A 27,509-nucleotide genomic window follows, 5' to 3' on the forward strand; every position below is an offset into this window, starting at 1 on the left:
GACCCTCTCTGGGTTTCCTTTGTTGGTACTCCTCAAGGCCGACCTCTGCTGATTCAGTTTCTGATGTTTGTGATTTAGGAAGAGACTGCACTGGCAACAGTTTCCACATCAGACCTTGAAATGTGCAACTCACACCACCCTGTCCCCCTCCCCCCAGGAATCACTTTTAACCCACCTTTACCTTGTAAAAAATACTTTAAAGTTCCTGGTTGAGAACACCCTCATGGCCAAGTTTATGGGATTATTGTAGTAGTATCTGCGATCTTGAGAATGGACATATTTTTTTCCTTGCTGAAAATTTCTACCTCTGTGTTTAAACCTTGTTGCATTATGCACAGACTTTGTGCAAATGGAACATTGATGCCTGATTTTTATGAAGAGAAGGGCGTTAAAAACCCTTCTTGACGGAGACATAAACTCACTGGTGACAACAGGGTCTATCAACACTCTCCACTTGCTGGGCCTCTGATTTTCTCCATAGCAGACTTGCATGATTTAAGAAATTGGTGCTCTGTTTTGAGGACATCCTTCCTTTGCTTTAATTTATGAGGTCAACAGTGACTGAGACAAATTGACCTCCCCCTTGGAACAGACAAGGCGGACTCTAACCTATTCTTATGTTCTTAAATGTTTATTTATTGCTACTGTTTGGTACATGTTGTGTGTTGGTATGGAATGAAAACTGGTAGAGAGAGGTCTCATTAGAAAAGGTCTCGGGTAACAGCTCGGATATCTTGAAGAGCCCCAAACATATCCCCATAAAGCCATCTTCTTTCTTGTGGATGCATGCAGCTCTACAAAGGGAGTGAGTGTGGGGGAAAGTGTGCTCTTAGAAATTCACATGAGCCCTCTCCCCCCACCCCCAGCTTAAATTTTCACCATAGAATTGAACCAATAAGTCACAATGGCAAGATCAACTTTCACCCAGTTCTAATCTTTTTTTAAAGGCAGGTTTGAAGACCTGGCTGTTGGGTTAGGATTCAGGGGTAGGGAACCTGCGGCTCTCCAGATGTTCAGAGATTCTTCCCATCGGCCCTCTGTCTTTGTGGAGTGCGTGCTGCTGGTGATAGTAGTTCCTACAGTGTTGAGTGCAAACTACTGTGGCAATGAATTTTTTTTCCAAGCTACCCAAGCAGGAAAAGGGAAACAGCATGCCAAACAATCAGTTTCTCCAAAGGCTGTTTTGAAATAAGGTGCTCCTGGGGAACTCCCTGCCCCTTCTTTGTACACCACACATTTTTCATTTAATTGAAATTACTTTATTGGCCTGAACTGCAGAGCAAGAAGCTAGTCCTCAGGCACAGCTATCTTCTACTATGTTTATAGTCTGCCCTCTCTGTATTTGCACCTGGGAAGTGGGATTTTTATTGGGCATGTAATTCAGTTCCTGGGGAAACTAGCTGAGGTTGGATGGAAGTTCTCTGAGCTGAATGCTTGCTGGCTACAAGCCTGCTGATTGCTGTGATGGGAGGCCTAGGATTTAACTTTCTGCAGCTTTGCCTGCTTTCACAGCCAAGCTTTTTGAAGGTCAATTATGTGGGCAGGAACCTTCCCATCTGTAACTTCTATTTGTCTAGACAATCTTGGTGCTGTGAGTGACTGTGATTGTAAAACTAAGTACTGTGGACTCCCCCACCCCCGTGCTCTGAGATACTTTTTTGGGCGGGATGCTAATTTCCTACCAGAGAGAAAAAGAGACGTAAAATATTTCGTTACACCACGCACCACCCAAAGAGGGAACCCTCATTGAAACAACCTGCTCCTCAGGAACAAAAAAGGCCATAAGCCATTACAAGAACTCTGTATATTTTTCAACAAGCAAGCCTACACCTAACTTTCACATAGGGTGGATTCCCTGCATGAATGCTGCCCTAAGAATTTCTAAAGAGATGCCGCTGTCAGGCAGTGGAAAGGAGTATTTTACTTGAACACAAGAAAAGACTGTCCGAAACAGTTTGCGTTCGTAGCAGAGATCACTGCAGAACTTTCTTAGGAATGAGAAAGAAGATACAGAGGAACAGTCCACCCATGCAAGCAACACAAGTTAGATTTGCTTGTAGATCAGTGCAGCCATACCTAACTCGGTAAGTGAATGTGATGGAAGGGATTCTTCTCCCGGCTGCAGGGCTACCCTATGTTTAGAAAAGCCTCTTAGAAAAGAAGTAATCGCGACTCCAAAAGAGGAAAGGTGAGGGGATTGTACCAAGTCCTCCCTCAAGCTTATTGCATATAGCTGGGTGGGGTACCGCTCCCTACAAGGGCTTTACTGAGGCAAAGCTGGGTTTGAAAACCTGTAGCATCAATAATGTAAGATTCCATGAGAAACAAATCACCAGCTTTGAAGAAAGTATTAAAATACTTTCCCTCAACCCTTAAAAATTCCATTCATATTTAATTTTGCAAGTAATGGCAGTTGTGAGAATCACCTTACAGCGTTATAAATCACACTTAGCACCATTGTTGCAATCAGATTTTTTTAAAAGGTGGGACATAGGCACACAATTCATATGCTTGCTCTGTTAATTTCTTGATAAGAGAAGAGCTGCCTTCAGTAACCCCTGGGGGTTAACTGTTTCATCAAACCCCACACATTATCTCCCTTGTTATGTCATACCAGCATTAGTGATTTCTGACTTCCATTTAGGCATGGAGGTTCTGCCCCATTGTTTTGCTGTTCAAGAGAGCTGATGAGCTTTCCTTTTGTTTAGGGCAAGTCTTTAATTTATGGAGACAGCAGCTATAAAAGGATCAGATCTCAGGGCAATAACAGCTAAGAAAGAACAGGGTAAGGAAACTTAGCATCCCCACCAAGTTAACAGAGCTTATATTTTTTAAACAAGATTTTGTTCATAAAATAAACAAATTAGTATCAACTTTTCTTGAAATATGATTTATGAATGTTGGGAAAGGGAATAAAATGAAACTCATGATTTCTGCAACTTAAAATTCTATAAGCAGGAAACCTTGAAGACTCTGCCCCAACACACCTGTTTACTGCTGGGGGAAAAATCGCCATAACCAACTGATATGCCTGCTGGGGTGGTGGCATGGCAGGCTGATGATCTTCTCAAGAAGAAGGCATGAAAACAGTGCACCTCCCTCCTGCCAGCCTTCTCCTCAGTCACGACTGTCATGACTCGAGTCAGGAGGGGAAAAGAATCTGAAAAAAATAAACATGAAACTACATGCAATATGTAGTTGCAGCCTTAGGACCAATGTGTATGGGAAAGGGGGGCATGGCTCAGTTGGAGAGGATCCACTGAGCATGCAGAAAGTCCCAGGTTTAATTTGCAGCACCTCCAGTTAAAGGGATCAAGTAACAGGTGATGTCAAAGACCTCTGCCTGGGTCCACGGAAGTGGCTGCCTGTCTGAATAGACAATAGTTCAGCAGAGCTAAAAGGAAAAGCTTTTTGTGGACTATGTGCTCCCAGCTGGGAAGAAAACAATTGTCCCACTCATGTCAAGAGGAAAGGGTAGGATAAACCTTCTCATTCTTCCTCTGCATGGACGTAAATGCTGTCAATTTACTTGTCTCATGGGTCTTCCACTTCTGCTGCCTTCAACCTTTCCCTAGTGTTACTGTCCTTTCCAATGACTCTTCACATAATGTGATTAAAGTATAATAGCCTCTAAGCGATTATTTTAGTGTCTTTGAAAGTCTTAGGCTTCTGTTTTTTTGGCCGATTGAACGACATGCGACATTTTCCTCCAATGTCACATTTTAAATTAATCGGTACTTTCCTCTGATCAGCTTTCATTGACTAGCCAGGTTAGTCATTTTAGTGTCTACGGAAAGTTCAGGCTTGCTTTTTTTGGCCGATCAACGATATGCGTGACATTTTCCTCCAATGTCACATTTTAAATTAATCGGTACTTTCCTCTGATCAGCTTTCTTCATTATTCAGCTTTCACATCCATACACAGCAACAGGGAATACTGTGGTATGAATTAACTTGATCTTGGTTGCCAGTACAAATCTTGATATTTCGGAATCTTATTTCTCCCCTACATGCTGGAAATGTTTAACATAGGTAAGCACTTCACCAACTTCCCCCAGCAGTCTGAAGCAGTACGATCATAAACAAACATGACCCTTAAATTTGGCCTACAGTTACAGTGGAATAAGATGGTAGACGGACATTTAGCGGGGTGTGTGTTTGGCAGAGAACTTGTTCTCTTGCCTCCCCTCATGTAGCCAGCTGTTACTCCCCTCTTCCTTTGCATTACAACCAGATATTCACTCATTTGTACTGCTTCAAACCACATGGTGTACCACAGCATAGGAGAAGGGGTTAATTCCCAGATGACTATTTTCCTGACACACTGTACCATGGAGAGAAACACATCTGGCTGTGACACGTAGGCAAAATGTTAGCAGAATTACCAGACCACGCAACGCGGAAAACTCACAACAGATAGAAATTGAAAATCTGGATTATTTATAAAACCCGGGGCTTAACCTACATTGGACCTTTTAAATAGGGCTACAATACAATTCTCTCAGCACTCTCTCAGCACCTGTTGTGAGGAAGGGAAGGTGATTGTAAGGTGCCCTGGGAGTTCTTAAAGGTAGATATAAAAACCAACTCTTCTTCATGTTACTGAATTAAGAACAGTCTGTCTACAAACAGCACCTATGGAATGCTTGTCTAGGCTACTGGATCATGGCCATTCCTTCCAGGTATGTATACTGGGTAAAATGCTGCCTTCAAGGACAACACTTTTGACACGGGCCTTCCAGTGAACCAGCACAATTGTACATCACTTTCCTTGAAAGGAAAAACACACATATATAAGCAGAGTAAGAGAACAAGTATAGCTTAATGGGTATATGGAACACCAGAATTTTTCTCTTTAGTTACAAATATTTAATAAGAATAACTACAGAACAGCTTACAAAATGCATTGTATAATTAAAAGCTGCCAAAGGAAAAGGCAGACAAGCCTTCTGGCCTTGCCAGATGAACTAGGTACCAGATTCAGTATTGATCCATTGAAACAGTGCAGGCCTGATGGGCCAGGGAGAAAGGAATGAAATAAAACCTTTTTGGGATTGCATGCCTCTTCTTCCCAACCGGAACATGGGAGCAGCTGCTCACTTAAGCTTGGATTGAATTAGTTACCAATGTGCATGAAGTCTGAATAACCTTATGGATTGGATATGAAAAACCACTTTGGTCACAAGTAGTCCATGGTATAACCTCACCAACAAAGAATGCAATTCATTGCTTGGCAACCCACTTGTGGTATCAGAGGGCAAGATCCAGTCCTGTTATTTACTGTCGTCATTCCCACCTCTTCTCTCCTTGGCACCATCTGCAATCATTAAGCTGTGTCCTAGTCTAAATACAGCTTTCAACCAGCATTTTGAATTTGGTAATGAAGAGTGGTAGACTCTAAGCTAAAGAACCAGGTTTGATTCCACACTGCCCCACATGAAGCCTGCTGGGTGACTTAGGACCAGTCACAGTTCTCTCAGAACTGTCTCGGTCTACACAGAGGCAGGCAATGGCACACCACCTCCAAAGGCCTCTTGCCTTGAAAATCCCAGCGGGTTGCGTTAAGCCAGCTGCGATTTGATAGTGCATTGTGGTTGAAAGACTAGCTAAGGGGCTGGGACCTTTCTTTAATCTCTTCTTCTCCTTATACCATTCAACTGTTTCCTACCATCTGCCTCAGCCAAATCAGCATCCCTGGTGCACAGCACATATTACACAATGAACAAAGAGGAACCTCATTACCAAAAAAACAGGTACTTTTAGAAGGCTGCTTAAGTGATGTGAATTATCCTTGAACTACAGCTGCAGTATAGAGTCTGCCAATTCATTTACTGGAAAATCCATAACTCAGGCAACATTGCTGGACTAGCTGGCCATAGAAAAGTAAATTAATTACTGCAGTATTTATAATTAAATTGAATAATTGAGATCAATACAGGAGTATTTTACCTTATTAACCTTAAGCTGAAATAGCCCAAAGAACAGTGCTGCTGGGGAACAACACCCAACGTCTGTCTTGATGTTTTGTCTTACAATAATTTTTATCAGTACATTTGTTACTAAATGGATTATGCCTGAAAACCCCCAATTCTTGCATTTTGAATTCAGAAGGAACATAAAAACAGCCCAGTGCAGAATCAGGCCTGAGGCCCATCTAATTCGGCATCCTGTTTCCCGCAGTAACAAGCCAGTTGCCACAGAAGGTTACCAAACAGGGCTACCCTGCTGGGCTAAACCTTCTGACCCACTGAATGTTCTTGTGTTCCCAAGTGGCAGTGGGCAGGGTCAATCTGCGTAATGACTATAATAAATATTTAACATGCTCCTCTATTTAGAGATTGATGGATGGAGGACAGGATGTTGTGGAAGATACTGCTAGCAAGATGCATAGATTAGGTCAGCTCTGTTGCCTGACGTCAGAGCTGTCCATAAGACTTCAGACATCAGATCTGTCCATAAGCCTTCATCATAAAAATGGGTGCTGAAAAACACCCAAACTTGCCTGAGTGCAGAACCTGAGAAATGTTTGCGCGCTCAACCTACAGCCACCAACACAAAGCTGGGTCAGCAGCCTCTAGAGAACACCCTCTGTTCTCCCTCCCTTGCAATTCCAGTTGGAGTTCTGCTGAATGTCCTGGAAAAACAGCTGCTGCTGCAGACTCTTTAGACTGTCCATGATGTTTGGGGAAAGATGCTCAGCATCTCTGTGGCTTTCCTGATATTTTTCCTCTTCCTCTTCCTCCTCCTCCTCAACAGGGCCATCCGAAGGCAAAGGAGAACATCTGGAAATGTAACCTTGGTCCGATTGCATCGACTCTCTCTGATCTTTGCACATCTCCTCAAAAACTAGAGGCTGCTGGTGTTCATTAATAACCTCCTGGCAGATGGGAGGTTCTGAAAAGGCAAGGCTTTGGTGATAGAGAGAAAGCATCAGTCCCTCCAACTGTTGCCTCATATCAGCCGGTAGGGGCTGAGCATTTGAGGACAGTTCTTCCTGAAGGAGAATGCTGTTCCTCTTTAGCATGCTTGTCTCCCGAACTGGGTCTCCTCCTTCAAGCCAGTCTCCATTGGTCAATAGCTGATGGCTGAATATCTCTCTCTCTTCTGCAACAGCAACTGGCTCTACTACCTGGACTGCAGAAATCTCATCATCTGCAGGAATGATCAAGGTTTGGAATGCCGGATCCTCTTGTGGAGGGAGCCGCGGTAGCAGTTTACAGATTCCATGCTCCTCCTCATTGATACAGAGGTCGACCATGCAACAGCTGTCAGGATCAGGCTCCCGTGGAAGTAGCTGCTGCTTCCAAATCCCCCCCTCATCCAGTGTTACATCCTCACAGAGCTCCCCATTCAGAGACTGCAGATCACCTTCTCCATCACAACCAACATTTTCTCTTTCAAACCAATTAGGGTGCTCAGTCTGCCATTCCTTGAACTTCTGCACGGCTTCTTTCAGCTTCCTGCCACTTGGGCTTTCACTATACTTTCCAGCAGAGATCTCCAGAATCTTATGAACTCGCCCTGGCTCAAACTTCTCAAGATCCTGAATCAGGAAGTAAACTTCTTCAAACTTGTCCATCAGCTGGTACTTAGAGGTGACATTGAATGGGTCTGGAATGTCCTTTTCGTTACTTATGCCCTCAAAATAGCAGACCAGGTACGTGCCAAAGCAAGCTGGCTGCTTGAAATCTGGCAGGATCAGATTCAAAGCAGGGATGAACAAGTCCCCACTTGGCAGCAGGTTGTCTTCCCTGAGAGAGACGGAGCTTTCCTTGTGCCCAAGCATGGCCTGCCACTTGGCACGAGTCCCTCGAGAACACAAGATGATGATCTTGGACGAGTGAGCTTCCATTTCTTGCTTTTGCCGGGTGAGCCAGCACATGGCTCCCACCTTGGAAATCTCATTCTCCTGCAGCCGATCCAAGACCACCTCAGTTCCACAGACTGTGCGCATGAACTGAGCAAACTTCATCACGACATCGACATACAGCTTGTGATCAGCAGAATACACAACCCAAACTTTTCTGGGCTTCAGTTGCTGGGGAGGCTGCGGAATGTCCAGCAGACCTGGAAGATTGAGATGTTACAAAACCCTATTAGGGTCACTGCACTCCATAAATGGCAAGCAAGAGAGCAGAAGAAAAGGCAGGGCTGCATGTGCATGCTATACTGCAGGAAATATAGGGACAAGTAATTGAGGCAAAATATGGCAAACTTGTGGGAAGCTAACAGTTTCAACCGCCCACCTTTAACAGCAAGAGGATAAATCCTCACATCTCCATTCACATAACTGTTAATTTAAGGCAAGCAAGGATAACAGAAATAATAGTTATTCTAGGAACAGTGGGGATCTCATGTTCACACACTCGGGTTAAGTTCAGTGTGCTTTGAACCCACAGCAGTAAAAAAAGCTACAAAGAGGTTAAATACAACTAGAATGGAGGGTGTAAAGCAGGTGTCTGCAACCTGCGGCTCTCCAGATGTTAATGAACTACAATTCCCATCAGCCCTTGCCAGCATGGCCAACAACTGGAGAGCCGCAGGTTGCAGACCCCTGGTGTAGAGGACGGGGTCTTCCTGGCATCACAGTCATGTGCACTTCTCCTCCCTCCTCTCTCTTATAGAGAGGCTTGGCTCCTACATCTTTGCTCTGCAAATGCTTCTCTCCAGTGCTACAGAAGTGCTCCTCTGCCACACAGCAGGCCTCCTCTGATGCTAGGGGCTTCCAATAAACTAGTGTTTCCCAAGGAGTTTTGAAGCACCTTGAGAAAAGTATCCATGGAGCAAATGTATAGCTGAAGTCTCCAGCCTAGGTTTCCTTATCAAGTTTACTCTCACAGAGTCAAGTTTACTCTCCTTGTCAAGTTTACTCTCACTTGCCAAAAATGTCACAAATCGCTTTGTACTGCCCTGTCATCTGATAGCTGTACATATAACACAAGATAAAATATTATTTGAATCTCTAGTGTCCTAGAGATGTTCCTCAATTTTTCAGACACAGAGGTTTGCTCCACTATGAGCCAGGAAACTTTCCCACCTTTTGTACTAAAAATTGATTGCCCAATCGTGCAACCCAATGCAGTTATCCTATGATCTCTACAGACTAACGTTGGGAGTAATTCTGATTACATTTACTGATCATGTAACGTACACTCTTGACCAGAGTTATTGTGAAGTCAGTGGGTGTAAAATTACTTAAAGTAAATAAGTTTCCTTAAAGAACAAAACGATGGATAAAAACAGTCCAACCCATTATATGAGTGGAAGACCAGCATTTTCCACAATTTTGATTCATAAAGTAAAGAGTCCCAGGTGCTAATAAAAATTTCACAGCCTCTCAGAAGTAGTAATAAAGCATATAAAATCTTCACAGCTCTTGATAGCTCTGTGGTTTTAAAAACATAAATCATTGCCTCCATTCTGATAATTTAACCCAGGGTCCCAGACTGTAAAACTCAACTTGAGGCAAGATTCTCTTACCATGGTGTGCACCGTCGTTATTACTTGTTCCAGAACGTGGTCCTGAGTGGGGGAAAAACAAATAACCAAATATGAGGAGGATATACGTGCTCTCGTTCTAGGAATGACATTTTTTTAAAAGACTATGAAGTGGCTGTGGTTCTAGGATGCAGCAGCCAGCCTCATTCGGATGCATTGTCTGAAAGAAGAGCTTGCGGGTGGAACAAAGAAAACATGAGCCATCTATCACTCAGTTTGTTCTTAGTGCTAAAGTCTTTATCCTTTCTCTCCTCCAAGAGTCTCTGACCTTGAAAAAACACACAGGATGTTGCGATGGATGATTCTGTGTGCAACGCAAACTACCACAAGTCCCCTGAAATTAAGTACAGGGAATAGGGGAGAACTAATACAGAGATAGTAAGGCAGAGAGTTGGACAACTTTAAAAGATATGAAGAACTAGAGGCCTGAAACTGACAGAAGAAGAAGAGTGGATTTATATCCCCCCTTTCTCTCCTGTAGGAGACTCAAAGGGGCTTACAATCTCCTTGCCCTTCCTTCCCGCCTCACAACAAACACTCTGTGAGGTGGGTGGGGCTGAGAGAGCTTGGAAAAGCTGTGACTAGCCCAAGGTCACCCAGCTGGCTTGGGTGGGAGCGCGCAGGCTAATCTGAATTCCCCATATAAGCCTCCACAGCTCAGGCGGCAGAGCGGGGAATCAAACCCAGTTCCTCCAGATCAGAGTGCACCTGCTCTTAGCCACTACGCCACTGCTGCTCAGTAGAGAATCAGACCTAACATATCACTCTGGCAAAAAGACCAAGCTACTCTCTCCTCAAATTTATGATAAGAATACTGGCAGGGTTTATTATGAGGATTACCAAGTTAGATCGAGCTTTGTTGATAATGGGGCATAAACTAGTTGTTGGCTGAATAAGAAATTTCAGTTGCTTGCTATATACCAAAGTACTACACAAAGACCTGCATGAGGCTGAAGGTTGAGTAGCCAATGGCAGGCTATTCTAAGGGGATGCAAAACAATTTGGCTGACCGTACCCCTCCCGGGTTCCAACACGCTACATACCTTCATATTTTCGAGCATGACAAAAAACCCAAGCAACAATACCCCCGACTACTAAAAAGCAGACGAGAGTGCTGCACCAGGATATCCATACGGAAGAATCTGTAATACAGGAAGGAGACAGTGGAGGGCATGTTTTCACGGTTGCATTTATCAAACAATGTCCTGTCCAAAATTGCTTGGAGTGGGTGGGAGGCACCTTTACCCAAAGTTCAAGCTTGGATCCATTAAATAAAAATGTCATCATTATTTCTCTTTCATATTTCTATCCTACTTTTCAGCTTCTGAAGCACCTCAATGTAATCAAAACTGCGTATACCTAGCAGGCTTTAAAAAAGGAGGAAAGTTTGGATAAATATTCAGGGCTACTAGTTTATGTATAATACTCTTCAATTGTTTAATTTAAAATTAAATATCTCCTATTTCAAACTCTGTTGAACTAGACTGGCTTAGCTCAGTGATCTTTTTCCTTGTATGGTTTGCCCCTCCGCTCTGGCAATTCCTTGAAATTGCTCCTTTTTCAAACTGCCAGCTGCTCAGCTTCAAGATGCTGGCTGAGTTCAGACATACAAGAAATCCAAGTTAAAATTAAAGTAATTATAGTTAGTGTGGTCTGCCCTGCCATGAGCATACATTTTCTTCAGGGCACTTTTCTGGTTGTGTACAGGTTTCCCCTGCTCCTGCATTCATGGTGCCACAGATCCCAGAAGCCTGGCAGTTCTAAAGAGTGGAATTTTTCCCTGGCTTTAAAGGGAAAGTGGAAGAGATGGTACTGAGTTGTACTCTTTTCAGGCTTTTTTTCTGGGACGCTTTTGGAGATCAGGGAAACTTCAGTGCCAGAGAGCAAAGGGGGGGGGGGGGGTCATTTGTCGAAAGGGGAGAGCTGGGCAGGTGGGCAATTGCTGTGCCAGGAGGAAAGTGATATTTTATCAGTTCAGTGATGGATTTCGCAAAAAAAAATAACACTGAAAAAACATACATGCAAAAAGAAAAAAGAAAAGAGGGCAGCAAGCAACAGAATCAAGGGAGCAACAAGTAGGTGGTATAGTTTGTTACAAAAAAAGTGCAAGAAAAGGGGTTGCTTGGGAAAAGGTGGGGTTGACCAAAATGGCGGATCGGCACAGATCTGGACAATTTGCAGCAGGGTGATCTATGTTAAAACAGGAAGCCATGGGAAAACCCACTCTGAAGCAAACAGGAATGTGGTAAGTGGATGATGCATAATAGACCAGTAAATTGTCTGAATTCTGTTGTCTAGCTATTAGTTTGGTTTTCTTATATCACGATCCCAAACTGGTTTAACCAATTATTCTTGACCACATTTTTACACTAAATAAAGATGTGGAATCCTGCCCAAACTCTGGCTTGAAACTTCATGGCCTCTGGCCTAGAAGGGGTGCCTTACAAGTCCTGCTTAAAATGAATATTCCTGAAATATCTAGGAGTTTCTTTTTTGCTCATATGATGGGTGCAAGAACATTGTCATGTGGCATCTCAGGGGGCAGTTTACAGCATCCCCTGTCCTCTTTCCCAATGGAGCCTCCTCCTGTGATGTTCTAGTGGTCAGGCAGGCTCCAAAGGCAGCACACCACTGCAGCAGCCTAAGGTGGGCAAGCAGTAGTGCAGATGTGGAAGAGCATGCACTCTTTGTCACCTGTTCAATACAGAGTTCCCCAGACAAAGGTACAAAGCAGGTTGCAGAAGCAGAGCCTCTGCCATGTACTTTGTTGCCAAGGGCAATGGCACAGGAGCAAGGGAGGCACAACCCTCCTTATGTCGTCCATGAAGTCCACTGCTTTCCAGTCCCGCTTTGCCATTGCCGTGGTGCAAGGCATGCTCCTGTGGCAGAACATGGAATAAGAGCGTAACCATGAAACAAAATGTGTAGATGGGCAGGGGTTTTTGCTGGATTCTTGGAAATGTGGATAAAATTGTACATGCCTGAGATTCTGGTGCAAGGAACAGGTTAATGCGAAAAGCTTTAACATGAAGCACTTGTGAGATTTCAGCTTCCCTGCCTTCTAGGTGTTTGCTGTCAATGATAAACGACGTTGACACAGTGAAATCTATGCCTTTGGCTGGGGTTGCAATGCGGGTAGGTTTCTGAACAGAAGGATATAGAGGATGACACCAGGATTTGTCTTTGAGTGAAATCTCGGTTTCACAAGCTACAGTTGAAACAGACCACACAAAACCATGATGATTCAGTCAAACAAACTGGTTAGTGTGACTGCCTGAATGTGGGCCACTCTACTAACAATGGTGAGTAAGGGTACGTCAGACCAGGTTCTGAACCATGACTGTAAGATGGCTTAAATAAACCATAACTGAGGCTTATCAATAGTTTTAATGTGACATTCTCATTCTCTGGTACTGTTCTTGTTGCAAAGCAAGCTAAGATGTTGGAACTGGCAGAAGCAAACTGGGATCTCAGTGACCACTTGCAAAAGAGATGCAGGTTTCACAAATTAACCTTCATAAAAGTAAACCCTGGTTTTGTGTTAATGTAAAATCAACCTAAGAGCCTATGATACAAAACAAGTTCTGATATTCTTGCGGATAAGGGGGGGTGGGATTACTGCCGCATTACAGTTACCTTGAGGCAACAGTTTACATGACACCTGGACTGAACCTTCATATTTTACAAGCAGATGTCTTCCATGTTTTCTTGATGTCCAATTTCTTTTCCACTTTTTTTGCTATGTAATGTTATATTTAAGTACATAAAAACTGTGCATACTAGCCAGGAGACTCCAGTTCTTAGAAAGATTCTGCCTCTGATGTGCCTTTTAAGAAAAGTAATAACCAGTCCTTGGCTATATAACCTTAAACAAAATTCATACCAGTTCCATTCTCTCTGGCAATGCTCATCGTAGGCAGGAAAAAAGATGGGGGACATGGGATGGAAGCAGAGTGCCTCCAACAATCTGTGCCACAAGCTGCAAAGAATGGCTGGATCTGAATGGAAAAGAAAGGAGAGGACAACTTCAGCAGTTAACCCAATGTTTTGTTCCCCAATTATTCTCATGCATGTTCTGAGACCAGAAACCAGAGCAGCAATTGCTGGCTTTTGTCTCTAGCATGACATTTTTTACTAGGAGGGTCACCAACAGTATTGCTGCTGTTCAGGGTGCCTCGAGTTAGAAGCCATCCACTCCATTTTGTTCTCTTTCCAAATTTAAACAATGTGCAGAAGTAAACCTTAACTTAGAGTACCATTTCACATTTTAGTAGGGAAGAGGCCAAAGGTTCAACTGGGAAAGACGGCCAGATTGCAATGTGCACTTTTGTTGTGACAACTTTTTATGGCTTATAACCAGAAATAAGACCCTCTTGAGCAAAAATCATATGTGGTCCAAAGCGGAAGATTACGTGGGATCAGAGGCGCAGCTCTAAGGGGGCAGGGAAAGGGGTGTGCTGCGCACTGAGTGCACGCCTGCCCACTTGCAGAAAATCGCCCCCAACCCCTCCCCCCTCGCCTGCCAGGCTGCTTCTTCAGCTGACAAAGCAGCGGGCTGAAAAAGCTTTTTATCAGCCAGCTGCTTTGCTGGCAGAAAAAGGTAAGTGGGAGGGGGAAAGGGTTGAAGTGGGGGGTGGAGGTACGAGGGGGGGCTCCTGGGTGCCATTTTCTCACCCTACGCCTCTGCGTGAGATGCACCACTGCCATTCTTAAGTTGAAAGACTTACAGGTAACTAGAAGAGGTGAGACAATGAAAAAGGAGGAAGATCGATCAATTTTTATTATGTTTAGGAAAACACTGCAAGGAAAATGAGCCAAACAAAACTGAAAAATATCAGTCCTTTAACTGATAAACACTGTGAGGTTTGCCATGCTTAACTTGTTATCACTGGTAGCTCACGACTTTTCTAGTCCACATGATTTACCTGCCTTTCAGCTTAGGAACTGCTACAGTAGGATACTAAGAATGGACTCTCCCACCCCATCTGAAGAAGGAAATCATCAAACACTACCTGAACTTTGTATGAGCAACAAGTCTTCAAATTTTTCTCGATTTCAACTGTGACGTTCAGTCGCTGCTGGAGCCCTTCCTGCAGAAACTGGGAGAGAAGCAAGGTGGAAATGAGTATGAGATTAAACCAGCAAAGAGCACATGGAGCAATGCTAAAGGGGGGGGGGGAGGATCAATGTGTGATGTCCAAACAGATTGTTTGTTCCTACTGATGTTTTGAGAGCTAAAGCCAATTTAGGAACAGCAATGGATGCCTTGCTCAAAGGACAAATGGAATTTATTATAAACACTATGACAGAACATAAGAACAAGCCAGCTGGATCAGACCAGAGTCCATCTAGTCCAGCTCTCTGCTACTCGCAGTGGCCCACCAGGTGCCTTTGGGAGCTCACATGCAGGATGTGAAAGCAATGGCCTTCTGCGGCTGTTGCTCCCGAGAACCTGGACTGCTAAGGCATTTGCAATCTCAGATCAAAGAGGATCAAGATTGGTAGCCATAAATCAACTTCTCCTCCATAAATCTGTCCAAGCCCCTTTTAAAGCCCCTTTTAAAGCTATCTGTCCAAGCCCCTTTTAAAGAAATACACAGGAGTCTAGTGACACCTTAAAAACAAACAACGTTTTATAGAAAATGACTGAACCATCACCAGTTTAACTTGTAAATTTGAGAAAGAGTAAAAAAGAGCCCCCAGAAACAAAGCTCCTTGAAAATGGATTCATAAATGCAAATTCAGCATCAGGGAGAGGAAGTCAGGGCAACGTGCATTCCTAATTTTTGGGCAAACAGCTTTAAATGATGAAACCAGTTAAGATAGTACAAAGCCAGTAGGAGGCTGGGGGCTATCCAATGCTTTGCAGAGTGTTACACGCATGATTGTCTGAGCAGAATTTATGGGTATGTGATGTATGATTCCCTTACTTTTCAAGAACCAGGTTTGTTCCTTCAAGATATGCTGATCTGGAGAAGCCGAGAAAAAAAAGTATATGGACCACTGCTGGAACTGCTTTGTTCCCCTGCCAACAGCTCCTCTGCTGTTGCACAGATTGAGGGAAAAGGGCATCAGGTTGTGGAAGGGGAAACTGATTCCCATAGAAGGGTCTCTTTTCTGATATGATGAACAGATACCCTTGCATGCTAAGGATACCCTCCAGGGTTGGGGAAAGGTGAGAGATTCCATTGTGTAGCAGAAAAGGAGATGCTCCAGTATCTGCTATGATACAGCCACTGAAGATCAACTCTAAGTAGCAATAATAATTAGGAATAAGGAACAAAGTGAAATTCAAACTTTTGAGAACTGGAGGCGACACTCTGAAGTCAGCATCCCAAGTGGTTGATTACCTCTACGATCTCTTTTGCGCCTGTCTTGCATTCCGTTTCATTTTGAAAACTGGTCACATAGATGCCGTAACTGGCTGGCTCCAGGGCTGGGTCAAAGCTCACCCTAACAGAACTGTCACCCAGGCTCATCCCTTCAATGTTCGGCTCCCACAGACTACCTGTATGATAATAAAACCATTACAGACTCAGGAATGTTAAAAAATGTATCTAATTAGAATATTTTACCCTGCACTCTTGGCTGAAAGGTCATGAAACAGTTTATAAAAGTGAAAATATAATCCTAGAAGAAAACCAATATTAAAATCCCTAGCATAAAATCTACTGAATAAAACAGCCATCTCCAAAAACCAACACTGCAGGACTGTAAACAAAGCTCAAAAACAGGGCAGTGAGAGAAATCACAAGACACAGCCATTAAAACTACCATCAACTACTTTCAAATCAATCTACAGAGGCCTGGGTGAATAGGAGTGTTTTTACCTAAATGCTTGCCTGCACCTTTGAAGTTAAGAATTCGTGCTTCAAATTATGACTGGAAATGAATAAGTAGCAACTGAGTTCTTTCAGCACTGGATATATTCCCTATTATTTATACCAGCTAACAATCACACTGCTATATTTTGAACCCTCTGAAGCTTCTGCACAGTCTTCAGGAAGTGCTACATAGAGTAATCTAACATGAATATCTCTGGTCAAATATTGCTTCTCAAACCACAGATGGTGCACCAAGTGATCTTGATTAAACACACTATGAACTGTAAGCCTCTGAATAAGAGGTAATACTCTGTGCTATGTTTGGCAAGTGGATGGCCACTCTGAGAAATGGAATGATGGACTAGAATGGATGGGTCTGATCTAGCATGGGTCTTTTAATGTTATTATTAGACATATATAAACTAATAGCATCCCCAAGCTGCACACCAGCTTCTTTGGTGGTGGGGTGTTCAATGCTACTAAGAATAGGCCAACTATTCAGTCCCAGTTAAGCCATACTGCAACCAGCAAGACCTTCACAGATTGACATGTAATTTTCTACACACGGCCCTGCAAATATGAACACCAATTTATGGATAAACACTACCTCTTTGCAGACATGGTTCAGTCACTTTCTCATGGCAGATCCATGCAACCTGTAAACAAAAAAAGCAACATATTAGAATAGTTGCATTTTATGTTTGGAAATATATGTAAGGAAAATAATAATAATAGGTCCAGAAGGATATAGACAGTCAAATGGATTGTCACTGTTTAAAAGGGAGGAGCACTTTAAAAGGCCACTTGAAAGTTGGTATATTCTTTAAGACATCTGAAGACCAAATCAGCAGTGGCTGAAAATGAAGCCTTCCGGTTGGGAATAGAAAATGGAGTTTCTCTACTCCAAGGGACAACTAAAGCCAGCAAGCTTCTGGGGGTTACTCCACCCTCTTGCAAAAAACATTTGTGGCGAAGGATTTTAGTGAAGGGTTTTAATGAGTCAGCTATTCAAATGGGAGAAATTATTGGTGGTTCAGAAACTTTAAAGACAGTCAATACCAACGCCATAGCAGCCAACTTACATGTATCACTGAATATTGAGAACACTGTTGGGGATCCTCCTCACCACTTTTAACTTAGATTAGGAATTGTATTTTATTCCAAACTGTGGAATAACAGTACAGATTTTCGGACACACACAGGCCATGGGGATTTCTAAAGCAAAAGATTCTAAGCCTGTTATAGACCTCCAGATTAATTTCCCTCATTGGAGGGATCCCTCAACACAATTTTAGCTTTTAGTGGAAATTTAATGCCTACAATTCTAAAAATGTCACTTGAAACAGGTCCCTGCTGGCTTGGGACTTGGATGTGGCTACAGATGCAGAAATCTGAATGTTACACTCGCATCAAGATGTAGCATCTGGTAACCGAGGCAAGATTCTGACTTAATATGGTTTTGCTTTTCTTTGAGAACCCCAGGCTTCAAGTAGGAGTCTTCCATTGTGATTAATGGTTAGTATCAAAGCCGTACAGGATTAGGGGAAGCTTATGTATGGGTGATGGACAGGCAAGCGTATCTATAGAATCAATTAGCTAAACTGGAAGATGTCACTGGCAATTTGGAAGGAATTCTGGTTGAATGGGACTAAATCTATTTAAACCCCACGATGAAAATATCAGAAGAGGCAATTGTACAGTTGGATATGGTACTGCTTTCAACCAGATTAGTCAGGACGGGGACAGTGCGACTCTTCATTAGCTGTTCTGTGGCTCTCCGACGAGCCGCCCGGGCCCCATCTTAGCCCACCCTGCAAGCAGGCGGGGAAACACCCTTCCCGTGGCGCTGGCCAGGGGCGCTGTGGCCTCCCGCGCCCAGCTGGTTTGGTGGGTGCTCTCTGGCGGCTGAGTTGAGCCGGCCGCCCAGGACCCATCTTGCCTGCCCTACTACAGGCAGAGGGAGGAGGTGGTAGTGGCCTGTAAGTGAACAGAGAAGCCCGGAGGCGTGAGTGGGTGGGGCGGGGAGGTGAGGCCAGTGGCTGCTGAGGGGAAAAAAGGTTCCCAACCTGGTCTAGGAAAAAAGCCAAATCTGCATATAGGCATCACAGCTTTTAGTGTTTTTATGCTGCTATTTTTTATTGTTGCTGTTATTTCATTCGCTGCTTGAATCTTATGACGTGGGATTGCACTGCCATTTTATTGGTACAGGCTCTGTTGAGGACTACATTTATGAATGCAAGATATAAAACGCTTAGAAAACCAAGTGTATTATTACGAATAAACGTACAGAAGCTAACTTTGCCAATCTCTACCAAATGCTTAACCTTCAAAACTGCATCCCTCTCAAAGTACAAACACTTTTAACTCTTCTCTTCATTTCTCAAACTTTTACATACTGCCATTGATTTCCTTTCTATACTCATCACACTCTTTTCCCTGGCCTCTCTCCCATTCTACCAGTTTCTTTTCTCCAGCCCCAGCCCTCTTAGGTGTCTTCCATTTTTACATCTAGCATGATCTGTCTGAACACTTACTGTGTGTGTTAAGCAGTAGGCACTATACAAGTAAAAAAAAAAAAAACAACATTGTTATTTTCATCTGGACATATCTACCATTGGAATCCCTAGTCTACTATGTATCAGCCTGTAAAATAATTCCACCTCAACAAATATAATCACCATCATTATAAAGAAAGTTCCTTACCTGGTACTGTATATGGCTTGGATTTTACTACTTTGGTCCCTATCAGTGCCTAACTTGGGTAGGGTGATAGACAGTCACTTGGTACGATGCCGACCCGGGTTAAAAATTCACAAAAGTGGTTGAAAGAGAAATTCCACTTGAAAGTAAATGTAAACGTAGTATGTATTGCCGGGATCCAGTTGGAACTTTTTTATTCACCTTACTTCGGCCCACAGCCCTGTGCACGCATGGCTTTTCTGGAGTGCAGGTCCCTACATCACTAGCGTGATCCTGCACGTGGGTGGACTCATCCCTCCCTTTTCCTCAATGCAGAAGAAAAGCTGGGTGGCAACCAGTCCAAACTGCACAAATGGGGCTCGCTCAAATACACTTAAATGCTGGTATTGATTTCCTCGCGACACAGGTTCTGATGCAAAGCGGCATTCACGCGGGAAGCCAGGGAGAAGGTAGCTAATGAGCAATACCACGCACAGGGATTACTCTGCTGAAGCCAGTTAAGGAAAACTACTTCCCAGCGAAGCACTCTAATCACATCTGTGGGAGAGCTTCCTCCATTGTATTTATCTAGCTCCACATACTTCTCCTCTATAATGTCTCCCTCTAAATACATTTCTCCTACAAAGTCTTCTTGCACTAACACAAAGCTTTGGCAATCCAGCAGTCTACCCTCTCCAGCCTCCCTTTTTTTATAATTTCTTAAAAAAAAATCAATGGAAGAAAAGCCTCCTTGCTCCCCCCCAATAAAAAAAAAAGATACACTTTCTCTAAATGACAAGCAATATATTGCTGTCACTGAACCCCAGTTGTCTGAGCTGCCTTGCAAGTACTTTTGAAAAAAGGCTGCCTCCATGGACAAAATGCTCTGATGTTTATCTCGGATAGTTCTCCTCCCTTCCAACTTCTGTAAACATGTTCAACAGAGATGAGGTGGTAATGTATGGAAAACATGTGCTGAAGGAGAGAAAATAAGCATCCTTCAGTCTGTTGTGATGAAATTATTTGCACAGTTTTGTGTATCGCTTTGGCACTCTATATACATGTGGTAGCGCTTTTGATATGTATTTGTTCAGGGGTGAATAAGGAGGAAGAAACAAAGCTAAAACAAAGCAAATAGCACCTCAATTCTCACTCACCGGACGCCCATCATCTGGTCCTGACTTGGCTTGTGCGGTTTGTTTTGAAAATCCCGAACTCCAGCACAGACCTGCCTGTACTGTTCAATTCGCAGCACAATTTAATTCCTACTCCTCCAAGGAACTGGAATACTCTGCTGGTTGAAGAGGGATGGAGAAAGGAAATAGAAAGAAGTGATATTTTAGAGTCCACATGGAGAGAAAGAAGCATTTTATATCGCCAGACCTGGCTACTGGGTCTGAAAAAAACAGAAGGGATGGGGTGGTGCCCAGTTTCTCAAATGGACTGCTTTAACATACAAGAACATTTTGCTCTAACATCTGGAAAAGATCCCATTTCACCACCTGTAGTTAGGAGATCAATTCATTCTGCATTCATTGGTATCATATAATTAAGGTGCCCACAACTCCACCTCAGTGGCAGCTCCTGTTACTGACACAGTGCCAGTGAATAGTGCTGTTCAGCAGAGACATAGCACAACTTTTCTGGGTCCAAAATAGACCTCCTCAAATCTCAGCAATGTGTCAGAGTAAAATAGAGACCCTAAAAAGTACCATAGGAGCTAGGATCTGTTTTGGTTTGGTTCCCTGATTTGCCAAGGCTTTTAATCATTGGTTAAGTAGCAAGGATGACAAGTTTCTTCACAAAAGGAGCCAAAAAAGACTAATAGAAAGGAGGAGGAAGATTCAAAGCATCTGATCCACTGCAGACAATGTTTGCCAACCATTTACCCATCCCCCTGCCAGACTGAAGTTGTCTCATATGAACAAAACATGAAAATATGCTGTACTTAGCAAGTAGCTAAGTTATGGGAACTCTTTGTTTCTAGCATGAAGGCAAATGGTCAACATGTACAGCTTGATGTGGTCAGAAAATATGTTTTGCTTGGTAAAATACAAGATGGAGGGGAAGTTAATGGTAATGAGATTCTTGAGCAATACTGTGGTAAAGCCAGATGCTTACTTAAGTGTCAAAAGAAAGGCTAGAATACTGACAAGCTGCAACATTTCTAAGAACATAAGAAAGAGCCTGCTGGAAACAGACCAGAGTCCATCTATCCAGCACTCTACTACTTGCAGTGGCTCAACAAGTTTTCGAGCTCACAAGTGGTAGATGTGAAAGCAATGGCTCTGCTGTCGCTGTTGCTCTCCTGCAAACCTGGTCTGTTTAAGGCATTTGCAATCTCTGTGATCGTGAGGATCATGACAGCCATAGATTGACTTCTCTCCTCCATAAATCTGTCCAAGTTCGTGATATCCAGATTATGGTCATCACCACCTCCTGTGGCAGCATATTCCAACACACTCACCAAGGTTTGAAGAAATGTTTCTATTAGTCCTAATTTTCCCACCAGCATTTTCGGCACGTATGCCCCTGGTTCTAGTATTGTGAGAAAGAGAGGCACTCTCCCCTGTCAACATTTTCTATCCCATGCATAATTTTTTATAGACTTCAATCATATCCCTCAAACGCTCTCTCCAAACTAAAGAGTCCTAAACGTGGCCAGAAGCCTCTCCCTCATAAGGAAGGTGCTCCAGTCCCTCAATCATCCCCTCGTGCCCTTTCTACCTCTTTTTTCTATCTCTTCAATATCCTTTTTTGAGATGTATTTACCTCAGAACTGAACATTAGTACTCCAAGTGCAGCTGCACCAATTGCTATATAAGGGCATGACAATCTTTTTGCAGTTTTATTCTCAATTCCCTTTCCCACTATCCCCAGCATAGAGTTTGCCTTTTTCACAGCTGTCATGCATTGAGTTGACATTCCCATGGGACTATCAATTTAGACTTCAATTCTCTTCCTGATCTGCACTGATAGCACTGGACCCCGTAGCATGTATGTGAAGTTTGGGTTTTGGTAGAAAGAGAAAGGCTCTCTGCCCATGTGTGAACTTCATATCCTGAACATCAGGTACTACATTTTATTCCAAGTGTCTAAGAAGCACAGGGGTGGAATACATGGCTCTTCCCTCCCTTCAGTTTATATTACAACAACCCTATGAGGTAGGCTAGAAGGGAGATAGACTGTCTCATGGGTCCCCCCATAGCTGAGCAAGGACTTGAATTGGCCTCTCCGGGTCTTAATAGGACAGACCCCATGTCTCACTGTATCACAGACTGGGACCTCTCCATGCCACCCAATAATGTTTCCTGAAGCAATCTAGACACAATGGAAATAGCCATTCTGAAAAGTTCCTTGATTCCTAAGAGTACCTCCTAGTTTTGGCAACTATGCATGCACCTAATTTTTCTACATAAAACTACAAATTAGCTGTCCTTAGATTTGCAGTTAGGGCAGAGGTGTCCAACTCTGGGGCTTCACATGTTCATGGACTACAATTCCCATCAGCCGCTGCTGGCAATATGCTTTTAACTGAAGTGTGACACAGAGGCACCATTTTTGTTGTTGTTTTATTTGAAGAACAGTCACCATCATTTGGGGCCACCACATAAATACGTCAACAGCTTCTCTTTTCAATGCCTGGCCTAATAAGCTGTATACTAAACTGTTGTTACTCAATTATCAGTAGCCACTGTCCAATGCCTAGCACCGGAAGAAGCTCTCCCCTCTCCCTCACCTCAGGAGAAAACATCTGCATGGACCTCAAGAGAACTTGGAGCAGAGGGGAGTCCATTCTTCTTAGGCATGTCCAGCTCTTATGCATACAGTAAACTACCGATTAAATCAAACTTTGACATTAATGATGTCCTTTTCTAAGATGGTACTGAAACACCTAGGACTAGACCCGAGGGCTGGACCCCACCCTGCTATGTAGATAAGAAACTACCAAAAGCTCTCCAAGTAAAAAATAATCTAACAAAGAAAAAGGATGAGTTAGAACATCTTACTGATATACAGCTTATATGAAGGACTGTACTCATGAAAAATAGTATTAAAATGGCATTTTGCCTTATAGTTTGAAAAGTTCGATTGACCTTTAGAAATGCAGATGCTGAAAAAAAAAAATTCAGAAAGATTCTGTACAAAACTGGTTTTGTCCATTTGCTCCACCCCTATTTTTTTTCCAGCAATGGAAAAACTGGAAGTTTTGGGAGAACAAAAAAATTGCTTATGTTAAAATATTTTCTTTTTTTTTTAATTAGAGGGATGCTTTTAAAGACTAATTTTATTTAATCAGAACATGCAATATAAGTTCTAATATGGCGTGGTGGCCACAGCCATAAAATGGCTGCCACAGGAGATGCAGCTAGATACAAAATGGTGGCTGCAACTTACTTTAAGTCACATAATAAAGATGCTGACAAATCAAAATGTTTAAAATGCTGCAAGTTTCCAGTGGCCAACCAGAAGTTTTTCCTGTGCAAAAGCTCCACCTGGCTCTGCCCACTTTCTAAAAACATTTGTGAGTGCCAGAAAAGGTGTTGGTGGACACCAAAGTGGGGATCCATTTTCGGCAGCATTATAGAACAATACTTTCTGTGCTATTCTGTACAAATATGATATTTTGAGAGATATATTTAGAACTTATCTGTTCACAACTAATATGCTATAATGTGGAGAAGTACACTATTGAAAAGTTCCATGATTTCAGTATTATTAAATTTAACAGTGACAAAATATGCTACTAAACCTATTATAACTGTTTTTGAGACAGCTTACTATAAGAATAAGCAATCAAGTTGCTTAATACACCTCTACTCCCCCACACTCCATACAAAGAATCCTAATGAATTTTTAAACTGTATTTCTAGCCCACCATATAGCTGAAGTTCAGAATGATAGAGAATGCTTTAAAACACAACCCTTTTCTTCTGACTCATATGCCATCATCTGTCCCATGTGCCTGCTGCTACATCGGCCTCAGGTATCCAAGCCCCTTGCCAAAATAGTCAGGTAGATAAGAGAGGCTTAGCATAAGACTCTTGTTCTAAAACGAATAATATGAAGGCAATTAAAAAAAACAACTTGACTTACTATTTCTCACAATGCAGCGAAGACCCTGTAGGAAAGAGAACAACCATGTCACTGAAAGGAACCAACACTTACACCCTGAAGCAGCTATATTGAGAGAGTGCGAGAGCATACCTTCGGGTGTAACTATAATAAATTTATCTTGAGAATGAACCTCTACAGTTCTCTGGCTTGTTCAAGTCTGGGGGCTAATAAGAAACTGAATCTTGCAATGTCCTAATTGGATGAAAGAAGATGCAGTTTGTTTTCTTGGTTACAAAGTAGGATTAACTGGGTCTTACAGTTCTGGCTTTCAGTCAAGAGAACAACCCACAGCTTGTTCTGTCCCATTTGGATGTCACCAACTGAAGTTTCTCAGAACATCTGAGCCACAAGTAAAGGGAGGAAGCTTGCAAACTCAAGGAATTTACAAGACAAAGCACTGATCTGTGAATGGTTTAACAACCCTTTCTTCCTTGACAGAAATATCAATCAGGAGGCAGAAATATTCAGAAGAGCTTAACCAATAAGTAACTTTATTGTTCTATCCAAGATTCAGAAAAGGTACAAGACAGAAAGCAAATGCAATAAATTCAAAGGAATTTGTATATGCATATAAATCTATCATAGGATGAATCTGGGCTACTGTTTAGTTTATTGAATGCCCAATTCTAAGTGACTCCAAATTGTGTCTTCTCATGAGGCTAGTCCAGAACAAAACCAGCACAGAAAGAAGAGAATGGTGAAGGGTTAAGAACGTAAGAACATGCCAGCTGGATCAGACCAGAGTCCATCTAGTCCAGCTCTCTGCTACTCGCAGTGGCCCACCAGGTGCCTTTGGGAGCTCACATGCAGGATGTGAAAGCAATGGCCTTCTGCGGCTGTTGCTCCCGATCACCTGGTCTGTTAAGGCATTTGCAATCTCAGATCAAGGAGGATCAAGATTGGTAGCCATAAATCAACTTCTCCTCCATAAATCTGTCCAAGCCCCTTTTAAAGCTATCCAGGTTAGTGGCCATCACCACCTCCTGTGGCAGCATATTCCAAACACCAATCACACGTTGCGTGAAGAAGTGTTTCCTTTTATTAGTCCTAATTCTTCCCCCCAGCATTTTCAATGAATGTCCCCTGGTTCTAGTATTGTGAAAAAGAGAAAAAATTTTCTCTCTGTCAACATTTTCTACCCCATGCATAATTGCCCACCAAATGGACAAGCTGTGGTAAAATAAATGAGGAAGGAAGGCACTTCGAGTAGGAAGAAAGGAATCCCTAAACATGGATACCAAGGGGAAGGGCTGACTGGCAGTAGTATATGGAGAAGCTGATCAATGATGAATAGATTAAAAAGATGTAGAAGAGTTCAGGCTGAGAAGGAAAGCAAAATGGGAAGAATCAGCAGTGTTTGGATTTATACTCCCCTTTCTCTCCTGTAAGGAGACTCAAAGGGGCTTACAAACTACTTTCCCCTCTTCTCCCACTTTGTAATGTAGGTGGGGCTGAGAGAGTTCCAAAGAACTATGACTAGCCCAAGGTCACCCAACAGGAATGTAGGAGTGTGGAAACAAATCTGGTTTACCAGATGACTGCCGCCATGTGGGAGGAGTGTGTGCCCAAAACCCAGTTTTCCAAATTAGAGTCCACCTGCTCTTAACCACTGCACCTCACCAGTTGTCCAGAAGAGGAAGGGTCCAGCGATTCCATCCCCATGGTGGAAGAAGATTTTGGAGGTGAAGCAATTACAAAAAGGGGTACATAGAATGTTCTTGTTATGGGCCTGGACTTACCTGGGTGCTAATGAAGAAGTCCACTACTGGTCCTATTTGGGCAATATTAGAAACTGCACTTACATTGGGCCAAAGGTTCAGAACATGATTGCTCTGTGGTGGATTTTACTTATTTATTTTCGTATTTCTACCCCACCCATTCCCATGGAGCTCAAGGCAGCGTACAACCACTAAAAATATAAAAATACATTTGAAACATAGTAAGTTCAATAAATACAATATACTACAAAAACAACCCAAATACTCTTACTCTTGCCTACGGGAGGCCAACTATGGTGGAATCTAACCCGGCTGTCTTGGTGGAAATGCCTGGCGGAATAGGTCTGTCTTGCAGGCCCTGCGGAATTGATTAATATCCCGCAGGGCCCTGATCTCCTTAGGGAGCTTATTCCACCAGGTTGGGGCCAGGACAGTAAAAGCCCTGGCCCTTGTAGAAGCCGGCCGGATGTCCTTGGGGCCAGGGATCACCAGAAGACTCCCCTCCAATGAACGGAGGGGCCTAAGAGGGCAATACGGGGAGATGCGGTCCTGAAGGTATGTGGGTCCCAGGCCGCTCACGGTCTTAAAGGTCAAAACCAAAGCCTTGAAAATGACCCAGTACTCAATAGGCAGCCAGTGCAGATCTTGCAGGACAAGTGTTATGTATTTTGGTGTGTTTTGACTGGCTGTGATACAATAGTTCAGTCCTCTTGGTTTTAGAAGGGGTACACCTTCACTTCAAGTAATGGGTTGGAGGGGATACTCTAGTTCCTATGGTTAGTGATTTAATGAGAGCTGCGTGCAATCTTGACTTAGATCTGCTGACAATTGTTAGGATTTTGTAGATAATGATCTAGGCCCATCCCCTGCTCACTACTAACCTCAGTTGTCATCTGTATGTGACATACATTGGGAGAATGCTAAGAGCAATGTCTGCAGTTGTGTTCTAAAAAGCAGAATGAACAAGCTTCTGTAGACTAACAACCTCCCCGATCCATGTTAGTGTGATAAATTGTTTAGACTGCATGATAGGAACAGGAGATTGAAGTCAAGTAAAATCAGGAAGCACCTCATCTCTTTCTGACACTCAAGTCCTAAACACTTATTTTTAGTTCATCGAGACTGTGATTAATCTTTGATCACATGGAAAAGTCAGATGATGGAAGCAATAACTAAGGGCACATGCTCTTGTACAACTCATATTAATTGCATTGGAGATTCTGCAGGTGAACCTCCAAGTGGACTGGGCCCTGCACTGTGTGTGTTTGGTGCTGCTGAATTGCTTCCGACTCATGGCAACCCTATGAATCAATGTCCCCCCAAATGTCCCTATTGTTAACAGTCTTGCTCAGGTCTTGCAAACTGTGGGCTGGGGCTTCCTTTATAGCACACAGGTATTGTTCTCCAGTTATGGATTACAGTTCCTACCATCCCCTTCCAGAATCATCATGCTACAGGGGATGATGGGGAACTATAGTCCATAACATCTGAGGGCTGTAAGTTTGACACTCCATGCTTTTATAGAGTCAATCCACTTTGTTGGTCTTCCTTCCTTCATGCCTTTAACCTTTCCAGTGACTTCCCTTTATCTTCCCATAATGTGACTAAAGCAAGATAGTATTGCTTAGTCATTTTAGGTTCAAGGAGCAGTTCAGGCTTGATTTGGATTCTG

The 27,509-nt window shown here is 43.0% G+C and overlaps 1 protein-coding gene across 1 annotated transcript; it reads right to left on the minus strand.

The window, feature by feature from the left end:
* Positions 1-5,539: 5,539 nt before the first annotated feature.
* On the minus strand, positions 5,540-19,044 carry LOC125435586 (interleukin-17 receptor A-like). Its single transcript, XM_048501800.1, has 8 exons — positions 19,026-19,044; positions 16,930-16,978; positions 15,849-16,006; positions 14,511-14,588; positions 13,382-13,496; positions 10,542-10,640; positions 9,481-9,522; positions 5,540-8,067 (listed from the first exon to the last, which is right to left on the minus strand). The coding sequence occupies exons 3-8, from the start codon at positions 15,975-15,977 to the stop codon at positions 6,575-6,577; spliced, it is 1,956 nt and encodes a 651-aa protein (XP_048357757.1). The 5' UTR covers positions 15,978-16,006; positions 16,930-16,978; positions 19,026-19,044; the 3' UTR covers positions 5,540-6,574.
* Positions 19,045-27,509: the final 8,465 nt, after the last annotated feature.

The sequence above is a fragment of the Sphaerodactylus townsendi genome, linkage group LG06 (genome assembly GCF_021028975.2).
Source record: "Sphaerodactylus townsendi isolate TG3544 linkage group LG06, MPM_Stown_v2.3, whole genome shotgun sequence".
In the NCBI taxonomy this organism is placed as follows: Eukaryota; Metazoa; Chordata; class Lepidosauria; order Squamata; family Sphaerodactylidae; genus Sphaerodactylus; species Sphaerodactylus townsendi.

Coding starts and splice junctions, on each gene's coding strand:
- LOC125435586 (XM_048501800.1), bottom strand. CDS start 15,977: ATGAGCCTGGGTGACAGTTCTGTTAGGGTGAGCTTTGACCCAGCCCTG. Junction 9,523..10,541: donor TCATGCTCGAAAATATGAAG/GTATGTAGCGTG, acceptor TCCCCCACTCAG/GACCACGTTCTGGAACAAGT. Junction 8,068..9,480: donor TAACGACGGTGCACACCATG/GTAAGAGAATCT, acceptor TCAATCTTCCAG/GTCTGCTGGACATTCCGCAG.